The sequence below is a fragment of the Pituophis catenifer genome, unplaced genomic scaffold (genome assembly GCF_029215685.1).
Source record: "Pituophis catenifer annectens isolate HBS135680 unplaced genomic scaffold, rPitCat1.0.hap2 SCAF_7, whole genome shotgun sequence".
NCBI classification, from domain to species: domain Eukaryota; kingdom Metazoa; phylum Chordata; class Lepidosauria; order Squamata; family Colubridae; genus Pituophis; species Pituophis catenifer.
In genome coordinates this window covers 61,101,185-61,114,314 of record NW_027256887.1, presented here as the reverse complement: position 1 = coordinate 61,114,314, position 13,130 = coordinate 61,101,185, and the positions used below count along the sequence as shown (strand labels likewise).

The window sequence follows — 13,130 nt, the reverse complement described above, 5'->3', positions numbered from 1 at the left end:
AAAATGCCAACCAGATTTGGTCAGCTTATATTTGTGGTTTGGCTTTGTACTATGTTGCTCAATATAATAGCAACAAAATAAGAAATCAATTAGATTTATACATATTTAACTCGGTTTTGTTTTCATCAAGGCTTGTTAAATAAATCTAAACCTCACCCCCACCCAAAACAGTGAGTCCTCGAGTTATGACCACAATTGAGCCCAAAATTTATGTTGCTAAGTGAAACATTCGTTAAGTGAGTTTTCTCCATTTTACAACTTTTCTTGCCATAGTTGTTAAGTGAATCATTGCATTTGTTAAATGAATTTGGCTTCCCCGGTTACTTTGCTCATCAGAAGGTCACAAATGTGATCACATGACCTTCAACTGTCAAATGACTACAACTGTCATAAATATGAAACAGTGCCAAGCATCTGAATTTTGATCATCAGACTATGGAGATGCTGCAACAGTCGTGTGAAAAACGTTCATAAGTCACATTTTTCACTGCCGTTGTAACTTTGAACAGTCACTAAATGAACTGTTCAAACATGTTGTAAGTCAAGGACTACCTGTACTTGTTTTCATATATATTTTATTTCTTACTGGCTATTGTACTCTGCTCAGAGTCAGTTCTTGTGAGATAGGCAGCTATATAAAGTTGATTAATAAATAAATGATGGCTTTTCAGGACCTTGGAAAGTGTCCTTCACAAATAGGACGTGGTGCAGTTATTTCCATTTTTTTCTAGAAGTTTGTTCCTCTGAATGTAGGCAGACTGATTTCTGTGTAGACAAGTATAGGAACTTAAGCAGCTTTTACATTTTATAGTAATATTAATGTAGCCGTATGAGTACCTTTCATCAGTGAGCTTTAAATTCCCTGTTATTATCTTCTGTAAAACCCAGCAATATTGCAAATGATTGTAAATAGTGTCAAGCAAGCTTTGAACCATTTCATGCAAATGAACTGTTAGACTCTATATTGCCATCAGTAGGCATAAGATATCCTGCCTTTTATTAAATAAAAAAGATCAGGATGGATAACCTGAACTGGGATATTATTTTAAGCATTCCTTGGAAAAAGGCAGACCAGAGCAGTTTAGCTATCAGGTTCTGTCCACGAACAGGATGGTTGTTAGTTTATTCCAATTCTAGAGAAGAAAACCAGGGGGAGGGGCATCCCAGGTTTGCCAAATCATGAAATAGTTATAGTTGAAAAGACTCTATTTTGAAGTGCAAAACTGTTGTGCCCAAAAATTTTGAGTAACTAGACAGCCTGTCACCCATCAGGACATCATTTCAGAAATATAAAGGTAAATGTTCCCCTTGCACATATGTGCTAGTTGTTCCCAACTCTAGGGGGTGGTGCTCATCTCCGTTTCAAAGCCGAAGAACCAGTGCCGTCCGAAGACGTCTCCGTGGTCATGTGGCCAGCATGACTAAATGCCAAAGGCGCACAGAACGCTGTTACCTTCCCACCAAAGGTGGTCCTTATTTTTCTACTTGCATTTTTTTACATGCTTTCGAACTGCTAGGTTGGCAGAAGCTGGGACAAGTAACTGGAGCTCACCCCATTACGCGGCACTAGGGATTTGAACCACTGAACTGCCAACTTTTCGATCAATAAGCTCAGTGTTTTAGCCACTGAGCCACCGCTTCCCTTTTCAGAAATATATCCTTACCTAAACTGAGAAACAGAATGACCACAGGTGGGCAAAAATGCAGTGAGAATTGGAGTGGCTTTGGATTGTCTGCTGCTTCCCCATTCACTTTTCTTGTGGGAATCTGGCATGGGGTGTGAAAAATGATGATCATGTGACCACAGCTGACTCTAACAGTGTGGTGATGCTAAAGTGGCCACAACTTTGCCAAATTTCAATCCCAGATTTGGGTCCCAGATTTTGGATTCATTCTTTAAATTAGCTCATTTGAGATATCTCGATTCAAACATTGTTGATGCACTGTTTCTCCCAACTGAAGGTTACAAACAGACAAGATTTAGTAGTATAGAGATGCATACCTAGGTGTCAAAAATATACAACTTTATAACGTTCAGTAAGTATATAATTCCTAAATTTTCTTTATGTGCACTAGCAAATAACTAGGCAGACAGAGGATCTCTAAGGATCAAGGATTCCTGAACTCTCAGTGCAGAAAGGCATAAAGCAGCTCTGCATGGGGTTGTTTCCATGTTGCACTTACAAAGTCTAGAACAACAAGTTATTTTGTTCCTGCTCTGACAGGTCTCCAGGAATATCTTTTTCAGTGAATAAGAGCCAGTTATTTAAATGGGCAACGTTGGTATAAGCATCTCATTCTTATTAGCAAAGGCTTTTTTTAGTGTTCCAAGTTAGTTTAGCCCCATCCAGAAGCTGAGGCTCTATGTATAGTAGTCCAATTATATGGTTGATGATTTTGCTACTCTTCTCTGTTGGATAAAAGTAGTAAAAATAATAAAAATCTGGTTTTCGCCAAACAAATTATCAAAGGAATTTCTCATCCTGCTAGTGATATGATAACCGTGCCTGTTTTTTCAATAGAATCAGAGCAATTAAATGAAATTGTTTTGTCACAATTATTTGTAATTGTTTCTTTTATGATTTCGGGTTTAAGGTATAAGATTGAAAACACATCTGCTTGAAATCAAGCAAGCAATGTAAATGTGCATAGAAATTAGGCTATATTCCTTTCCTCTTTTTCATTTGCATTTAGTTTAACCCAGTGGTGAAATCCTCTGAGGTCTCCGGTGGTGCACGCTAAATGTGTGCTTTGTGCATGCATGCACAGTGCATGCCAAATGTGTGCTTTGTGCGCATGTGCACCACAGGCGGTACCACAAGTGCTAAAAAAGAAGGCTTATGAAGCCTTTTCTAAGGTAAGTGGACCAGCGAGCGGCGAGGAACAGCTGTGCTGCACGATATAGATTCGCTAGAAATCAGGATTTCCTACTTTCTAGCAAATATAAATCGTGTGGCACAGCTGATCATTGGAAATACCGGTTTGTTCGAACTGGTAGCATTTTTTTACTACCGGTTCGTCTGAACTGGTCCTAACTGGTAGCATTTCACCCCTGGTTTATTTCTCTTTACCATTTCCAGTGAACGACAGAGGTATCTTAATTTTTCACCAACATTTCACATTCTAGTAAGAAGTTTTACTTGAGTTTTAATTTGAATAAATGCTGATAGAAATGTTCTTGAAATTTTATAGTTTTTTACATGGCATACTATTGGGCCCTTTATTCTCATTAGGCTAAATTTAAATATAGAAGCTGCAAAACAAAGATATGAAGGCACTTTCAGCTAATTTAAGGCTACCTGCCTCTGAAGCAGTTGTTTAGAAAATCCTCATGGATATAAATCTACATTAAGAATGGCTCAATTTCAGAAAGTAGAAAAGGGCATGATAGGATGACAGAAGAAACAGGATGGTAAATAGTTTCGGTATTTGTGCCTTCTATGCAAATGTGGGGAGTTCTAATGTGATACAAAAAGAAAGATAAATAATTTCTTGGATTGCATTTGATTCCTGGTGACTGCATGGACTCTGAATAGTTGGGAGTAGAGATTGTAAAGTGAACTAACTCATTGGCAGCTAATTGTAAAAAAAGTATATGCAAAAGAATTAATTGTCTCCGTTGCTAAGTTTGTGCAGAGACATTATGCAGCAGTTAAGAAAACAATTGCAAGGACTATAAATCCTCATGCTTTTAGGATCTTTACTGAACACCAGCTCAGATAAAAAACAAAACAAAACACATTTCGTCTTTAAGTGTACACTTAAAACCTGTCACTGAAATTATGTTGAACATTGGCCACTGCTGGAAGTAAAGTAACAGTTTAGATGGACCAGTGATCTGTTTTTCCAATATAAGCCTGGAAAGCAATTAGTACCTCTATTTTCTAGTTTGTATGAGTGAAAGAAAGTAATTCATCACCCTCTGTGAAAACATTACCCTCCAGATTTACAAATTGCAATAGGCCTATCTAGTTGCCACAACTTATTGACTCTATGGTAAAAAAAAAAAAGCTTATCATAAGAGAAATGACTTTCCCTTTTAACAGAACCAGAGAGATGTTAGAATAGGACTACCATATATAAGAGGATATGGTGGCTCAGTGGCTAAGACACTGAACTTGTCAATCAGAAGGTCGGAAGTTCAGCGGTTTGAATCCCTAGTGCCACGTAACAGAGTGAGCTCCCGTTACTTGTCCCAGCTTCTGCCAACCTAGCAATTTGAAAGCATGTAAAAAATGCAAGTAGAAAAATAGGAAGCACTTTGGTGGGAAGTTAACAGCACTCTGTACGCCTTTGGCGTTTAGTCATGCCACCACAGGACCATAGAGACTTCTTCGGATTTAACGGGTTTTTGGGGATAATGGTATATTTATATAGATAGATTTGAGGGAAATATCTGTTTAAAATATTGAGTTGTGTTAATTGAAAATAAGATTTGTTAATGATTTGTTTCAATTTGTGACCGGAGCAAAAGTTTCGTTTTGAAAAGATGTGTTCTATTTTATTTTATTTTTTTTGTTTTAAAAAAATAAAAAAAAAATATTAAAAAAAAAGAGACGTCTTCGGACAGCTCTGGCACTTTGGCTTAGAAACAGATGAGTACCGCCCCTAGAGACAGAAACGACTAACATGCATGTGCAGGGGAACCTTTATCTTTACCTTATATAAGAGGAAGAAATACAGATGACAAAGCAAAGGGTGTGTTGTGCATAAAATTTAGGCAGTTTCAATTGTACCATCATTGCCAATAAAATTTTGACAATTTTAGTAATACCCTGCAGATTCCTGTCAGCCAACATGATATTCTTACATTAATTAGCCTAATGCAGGGGTGAAATGCTACCAGTTTGGGAGAACCGGTAGTGGACATGTGGTGTGGTTTGCTGAACCGGTAGCTACTGCTGGCTGGCCACGGCCCTGAACCCTGAACTGGTTCCACAGTTGCTGCTCACTTGCCCCACCCGATCCCATTTCTGCAAAGGCAGTGCACTCCTGCAGGGCGATCCAAAGAGGGGAGGGGGATGCTGCAGAAAAGTCTGCCTTCCACTCGTGCCTCCCATGCTGGCTCTGCAGGGCTTGGGGCTCTGAAGTAGCCCACTGGATTCCCACCTGGCCACCTGCCTGTGAACGGCAATGGCGGTGGTGCGGCAGTGCTCCAGGAGGGCAGATGGGCCTCAGACATCCTAGGGCTGCTGCACATGTGCATGTGCAGCAGCCCTGGGATGTCCGCGGCCCACCTGCCCTCCTGGTGCACTGCCACCATTCACTTTCTTCCTTCTCCCACCGCAAAATGAAAGCGAATGGCGGCGGGGTTGCTTCGGCAGGTTCTTCAGGCAGGCAGATGTCTGCAGCCAGGAGGGGAGGGAGGGTGGCGAGAGCGGTGGTGGTGGCCCCTTCCACATGCAGTGCACAGAGGCAGTGGGCAAGGGTGCGCCAAGATGAAGGGCTACCCACGCTGGCCTGCAGTGGCATGGCTGGGCCTGGCCCTCTCCCCGCACGGGGGGCTGCCGCCCCGCCACCCACTGCCAGCTTCCACCCCTCTCACTCTGCTTCTTCACTGCTGGGAAGCGGCACCACAGCTGAGCCTCCTTCCCACAGAGCGCTGGACTCCGTGGGCTGAGTTCCCGGAGTGGTGGGAATCCAGTGGGCTGCTTCCGAGCCCCAAGCCCTGTGGAGCCAGCATGGGAGGCAGATGGGAAGGCAGCCTTTTCTGCACATCCCCCTCCCCTCTTTGGATCGCCCTGCAAGGGGGGGGCTCTGCCTTTGCAGAAACAGGGCAGGCAGTTTGTATGGCGGATTGGCAGTGGGCACAGCCCTCCAGGATGTAGAGCAGGGCAAGAGAAGGCTCCGAGGTTCACTTGGGCAATCAAGCCAGATGGCAGAGGGAAACTCAAAGCGTTGGAGGCTTTAGAAGGGCAGAATGTGCTTCAGAATGTGTGCAGCTCCTGGCTCTAACAGTAAGTGATGTCAAGTTGCCCATGCCCACCCAGTCACATGACCACCAAGGCACACCCACCAAGCCACGTCCACAGAACTGGTAGCAAAAATAATTAGATTTCACCACTGGCCTTATGCCATTTGAGAAACTCACATGCAGAATGTGAATTCAATAGAATCATCCTAGTTGTTTACCAGCAACTAATATTGGGAGACATAATTTTCAATTACAAGCAATGTACGGTTATTATTGTTTCATGGGCATTGGTAGCTTTATCCTTTGGCTTAGAGCTGGAAGGGATCTAGAGATGTTTCCAGTTAATGCTATGTGCTGGTGCAGGAATTCTGGGAATTGAAGTCCACAGGTCCTAAAGGGGCCTTTGTTCCCTATCCCTGATCTAGGCAATTGAGCAGGATAGGCTCCTCCAGTAGCCTGTTTGATTTATGTGATGCGCGTAGAGGAAAACACATCCTCCAGGTCTAGCATAGTAGCCAGGAACTGGCATGGAGACCAAATTTTCTGATTTTATTGGTTTGTTTGTTCAATTTCTACGGCCACCCATCTCAGTCAATGACTCTGGGAGGCTTACAATTCAGAAAATATATTACGATTAGAAATTTTAAAAACATTTTAAAACAGTAAAGCTAGTAAAAAAAACATTAAAAATATTCAATTCAACATAAAAACATCCAGTTCAACTAATTGCCCTCTAGGTGTTTTGGCAGCCTTCTAATTTTTTCCTTCAGTTTTGTAACTTTTCGATACCTGTGCAGAAGACTACGTGAATGTTCAATCAATTATCTGGTTTCAGGGCAATCAGAATCCCTAGGGAACCTGATTTAATAGGGAAAGAAATCTAACCTGTCCTTAGTATCTTAAACATCTAGTGAGTAGTGGGTTTCAATTTCGTTTGCTACTGGTTTGCTCGTGGGCGCTCGTGCATGCTTGTGCGTGATGCTTCTGTGCATGCGTAGAGACATCTGGCGGGTGAGCAGAGCGTCCTGCCGCCACCACTACCGGTTCATCCAATCCAGGGCGAACCGGTAGCGACCAACCACTGGGAAGACCCCAGCTGGTCATCTTATTCAATTGAGGAGGACTTTTGAGACCTGGGCATGACAACAATTAATGATATTCATTGCTACAGGGTTTGTTGATGGCCATTTTAAATATTATTTAAAGGTTATGAAGCACATTAATGAAAAAATAAGTATTTTAGTAGCTACTGGTCATGATATTTATAAGCCACCTTCAATAAATGATGAGAAGTGATAGGTGCCTAAATTTTAATCCTTGGGGGTTAGTGGAGAGTTTATTATTATTAAGGTTATTTTCTTTATGTTTTGCTTATGGATTTTCCATAGCCATCTTACTGCTCACAATGAGAAACTTGGAATTTAGATAGATCTTTGTTTTGTCCCAGCAGTATTTTCCTTATCTACGTTAGATGAACCCTTGCAGAAAAAATGAAGCACTGCTAGAAGGATGCTGTTTTTTAAAAAAATGTATCTCAATCAGAGATATATTAGTGCAGAATTCATCAGGAGGGAAAGATGAGATAGTTTTACAAGACTGGTAACCGTGATCTTATTTTTGGAAAAAATAAGACAAGCAAATAAATACAAAAAGTATATATTTATATTAGTTGCTCTGAAGGTATTGCTGACTATTTTTATATAAAGTCAACTAAAACAAATTTGAACAAGAAGGATAAGAAGGATAGTTGTAATGAAGAAGGACGAGAAGGATAAGTTATAATTAAATACATGTTATTTGTTTTCCATGTTACCTGTTATAAACTCAGAATGTAATGATAAAAATATTGTGTTTGTGTGAATGTACTAATGTGCATGGAGTTAAAAGAGATTCCTAAGGATTTATCTCATAGATAAATCTGTAGTTGTTGAACATTTATACTGGACCATGTTTTGCATTATTTGTGTCAACATCCTTACTACGATCTTCACAAAAGCAGTGATTTGGTCATTTTAGAGTGGCAGACAAAGTAACTCATGTAAACAACTTATTCAGTAATAAAATTCTTCTCAGGTGATACTGCTTGAGCCTGTATCTGAAGTATCCATAATTAAAATCTTTTTCCATGGAATTATTTCTTTTATCTATAAGAATATATTTTGTACATGATTTTTTCCCCATTCTATCTATATGCTATCAGGTGATTTTTCTCGCCTGCAGTCTAATGGTATGATCTAATAGCAATTGTATTATCTCAATTATCTACTGTTTGTGCATTGTGTTGCTATGGCTTTATTGCTTACTATCGTACACTCTGACTGTTTTTTTAAAACAAAAATTTCCACTCTAGTATACCTTTGGGTTAATTACATTGTTTGTAAATGAGATTTTTTTCCCTTGACTTTATTTCTTCCTTCCACCTGGTTTGAATGTGTCAGCATGATGGTGATCCTACTGAACTGTGTCACACTTGGAATGTATCAACCCTGTGATGATATGGATTGCCTCTCCAACAGATGTAAAATTTTGCAAGTAAGTAGCTGCCTTTCTATAATGGCAATATGTGACCTTCTGGTTATATCTTGACATATATTCAATAACTATGTTATGTGAATTAAAGTCATCAGCAAAATTATGTAGAAATAAGGCCCATAACAAGCCAGCACTTTTTAAATAATTTGTCAAAATGTCAAACTTACTATTCTGGCTATTCATACATCTGCTTCTATGTTTCCCCATATAACATTAGACTATATTATTGGGACTTTGAAAAAGTATTCATTCCCTTTCAGTTTTTCCAAATGTGAATATCTGTCAGTTATTTATTAGAGCTTCTTGTGGATCCTGCTGATATATAGAGTATTGAGACAGCAAATAGCACCAAAGTGGGGTGCTTGTTCACTTGTTTCATAACCAAAGCCAAAAGAAATTTCTAAAAAGTCTTCATTAAAAAGTGGTTGACACTCAATGTTCTAAAAAAAGATTATAAAACCATTTCTAAAACTCCATCAGTCAGACATAGAAATTGAGAGGAATTGAAACAAGGTAAATCTTCCCAAGAGCGAATGACCTATCAAAATCAGCATAATTTTAATTGATCCCAGAATCTTCAATAATAAAAACTATACATATAAAGTACATAAATACATTCAGAAAGTCACATAGAATTATTGAACAACATATACTGGTCTGCAGGTCTCTATTGCCTTGGCTAAAGTAATTACTTTCATGAGTTCATCATCAGAAAATTACTGTGAGAGTAGCAATATAGAAGTCATTCCTCACTAAGAAGAATGTTGATGCTCATTTCAAGTTTGTCAAAAATTACCTGGATAAACCTTCAGATGTCTGGAGGAATATTCTATGGATGCAAAAGTCAAAAGTGGAATGTTTCAGTTTCTATGGAATACATTTTGCCTGGAAAAAATAAGCATTGCATTCCACAATAAGAACTTCATACCATGTACAAAGAGGAGATAGAAGTTTACTTGTTGGGGGATACTTTGCTGTCCCATTTTTGCTCATCTTTTAAAGTGCATGTGGGTGCATACTATAGCAAGATTCCAGGGGTGAGTTCTACTTACCTTTACTACTGGATCGCAACAGGGCCACGCACGAGCTCTTGCTTCGCTTGCATGCACGCTTGCGCTTCTGCGCATACACAGAAGCTTCCTGATGATGTTGAGGTTGGTGGGCAGAGTTTCCCACTGGCTTTACTACTGGTTCTATAGAACCGGGGGCAACCCACCACTGTAAGATTCTAAGTATATAAGCTCATATACAGACAATGGATAAAAAAAATGAAATCAGCATTTTGGCATGGCCAGGTCGAAGATTGGCATTTTAGAATCAAATCGCATACAAATGATTTGGCAATACCTAAAGCCAATAGTTCCTATTAGAAAAACCCTTCTAATATTACTGAGCTGAAGTGGTTTGCTATGAATAATAGGGCAACATTCCTGTAAAGCAATGTGAATGAGATGAGAGATGCTTTTGTTTATGAAGTAGCTGTTCACTGAGCCTGATGTCAGGCTCAAGCCCAAAAGCAATACAATGAAATCCAAATCCGTCCAGTCTTTTATTTGCTTATATCTAATGGACAGAAACTTGCCAAACTAAAACTGTAACCTTCTAACCTAGGGGACCCCAGCCCCAGGTCCGTGGGCTGGCACAATTCCACAGCATGCCAGAAACTGGGCAGCACAAACAAACAAAGCCCCATCTTCAGGATGCAGCACATGAAACCACTTCCCCTCCCGTCTGCAGAAAAACCTTTCTCCACAGAACTGGTCTCTGGTGCCCAAAAGGCTGGAGGCCGCTGTTCTAACCTACTTGAAATATGGTCTCCTATCCTCTTCCTCATCTAGCTTGGGACCTCTCATTCATTGTAACTTCAAACAATCACTGAAAAAGTAGACATTATGCAAGAACTACCTGTAGACTGTTTAATACGTTCTAAATAGCAAACTCTGTTGGACTGAATTACAAATATAAAAATAAAAAACAACCAATTAACAATAGATGAAAACAAACAAAAATATGTAAAGATTATGTCAGACAGCTAAAAAAAACAAAGATCTCAGCCTAGTCTGTTATTTGTTAAGGTAGACATTTCTAGAAACAGTGTTCAGTGGAAGGATTGGTGGGCATACCAGAATAGGCTCCTTTCTCTGTAAGCCATCTGCAACATCTTTGTGGGTGGCAGTGCCTGCAAAAGGGTCTTCAAACATTATCCTAAACAATGTATTAAGACTATGTAGAAAATCCTGTTTATGTATTTCATATGCCTATTCAAAATAATGGTTAAAATTAATTTAAATCTGCATCTATTTTCTTATGGACATTTTAGGTGTTCGATGACTTCATTTTTATATTCTTTGCTATGGAAATGGTGCTGAAGATGGTGGCCCTGGGGATATTTGGCAAGAAATGCTACCTTGGAGATACCTGGAACCGCCTGGATTTCTTCATTGTTATGGCTGGGTAGGTGTTTTCTTTTTTCTTTTTAACCTTACGGAAAACATTAATAGACTAATAAATATGGAATTGGACACTGTCTCTAAACATAATTTGAACATAACTGTAAGAACAGGGGTGGGCTTCAAACATTTAAGCAAGGGGTTCTCTGCCTGGTTGCTGGGTGGGCATGGCCATGGTGGTGTGGCCTAGTCAGCCTCCTGCACCACAGGGGGATGTTTTTGCCCTCCCCGGGCTCCAGTGGCCTTTTTCCAAACTTCCAGTCGACCTGTTTTTCACCCTCCCCGAGCCTCTGCACGCACCCTGCAATTACCTGCATCCAAAACAGGCCGTGTGGGGACTCCTGGGAGGGGCGGGGTCAGCCAGGAGTGGGATTTGGGGGTTCTCCAAACTGCACAGAATCTTAGCTAGAGGTTCTCCCGAACCCCCAGCAGCCCATCCCTATGTAAGAATGATTCAATTCTGTCATGTTACAAATTAAAAAGTGAATTGAAAGCATGTCATTGAAGGGTCAAAAGGACTGCTAAGAAAACTTGATACAAATGAAAAAGTTCATCAGCATATTATAGTCTTTCAACCAGTTTCATACTCATCTGTTGGGAAAGTTAATGGCCATTGTTACATTACTTGGGAAGGACAGACATTAAAGGCTGGTGAATGCCAATGAAAGTTGGCTGTGGGAGGTTGCATTGCTATGTTTCTCTAAGTAAAAAACACTTGGAAACATCTTACAGCTTTAGAATCCCATATATTATATAAGTCCCCTTTGGGCATAATATGGGTACTTACTAGAATCCCTGCTTTGTACATGAAATTGAATTAAAATGTCCTAGTGAGTAGCTATTCAGTTTCTATTTTAATACTTTCACAGAAATAATGTCTACAATTTCCCTAATTGATTAGCATCACTATCAAACCATTTTACCATTATGAATTTTTTTCCCTAATATTCAGCTAAAATACTTTCCTGAAACTTTACCATTCTGAAATAAGGAACAGGTAATGAGTCCTCACCACCCTGAGTCCTTCGGGAGTAGGGCGGTATATAAATCAAATAAAAGTAAAGTAAGTAAAGCCCATTCTGTTGGTGTTATGAGCTGCTAGGAAGCTAATTTAAGTATCAATAATGAATAGCTTTATTCAAGGATTTACAAAGGCTGTTGTCCAGGCTAAATCTTGTGGTGCTGCATCTGGCCAACTGGATGGTTCTCAGGCCATTGTACAAGGCTTCCCTCTTCAGCATAAGTTTAAAGGGGCAGGGCAGAACTGAAAGGAAGATGCTTAGAAGTCCCAAAAAAAGAACTTACCAGCATTTTGTAAACAATTTGAAAACATAAGGGGGTGATGTGATATCGTGCAATTCTGGGAAAAACTAATTCTTAAATATATAAAAATCATTGAAGGAATATAACAGTAACAATAGAAGGTAACAATCATTTTATTTGTAAGAATTCCAAAGAAAAAAAGTTGGATATTGCCATCTTAAAGAATATGTTAAGATTCCAAACATGTTCAGATGACATTGCAAAAATGCAGGTTTGAGATAGGTTATCTAAACCTTCTTTTAGAATGTGGTTTTGCAGGCCCTTCTTGCTCCTTCACATTTATTCTTCCGCTCAAGCAATATCCTCACAAATTTATAAACTTTTTTTTTCCAAATCATTTTTTATTTTAAAACAAAAAAAGGAAAAGAAAACATACAAACATCATTTATTCAATCAAGTACAGACGGTACATCGGTCGGTTTGCATCCCTAGTGCCCTCTCCTCTCTTCACAATATCACTACATATCCAAAATTTATTCTTATATAAAATATATCAGTTGTATCATCATTTAAAGTATGTCAACATTTACTTACATATCACCATTTTTTATTATCTACCCAATGGTAAAATAAATCCCATATCAAATAATATTGTTTTTCTTCCTGCTCTCTTATTTCAAATGTCAGTTTACTCATTTCGGCACAGTCCAACATTTTCCTAATAATTTCTTCATCCGTAGGTATCATTTCTCTTTCCAATTTTTAGCAAATACAATTCTACAATTCTTATAAACTTTTGAGGACAAGTGAAAGGTACTTTTTGGGAGTGACTGTTGCTTTTCCCATTATTCTTCCCATGCTATAATCTGACTCAACATGGCAAACTGTAGAATTATCTCGTGGTTCAATCCACCTTCCCAATAACCATTTGCTTCAGTAAAAAACACTGACTAAAGTTTTCCCCATAATAT

At 39.2% G+C, this 13,130-nt stretch overlaps 1 protein-coding gene across 1 annotated transcript in view; it reads left to right on the top strand.

Annotated features, from left to right (window-relative positions):
* CACNA1I (calcium voltage-gated channel subunit alpha1 I) overlaps positions 1 to 13,130 on the top strand; it is a 359,066-nt gene that overhangs the window by 168,944 nt on the left and 176,992 nt on the right. The window contains 2 exon segments of the mRNA XM_070947665.1: positions 8,335 to 8,446; positions 10,767 to 10,900. Coding sequence (XP_070803766.1) covers positions 8,335 to 8,446; positions 10,767 to 10,900 — 246 coding nt within the window.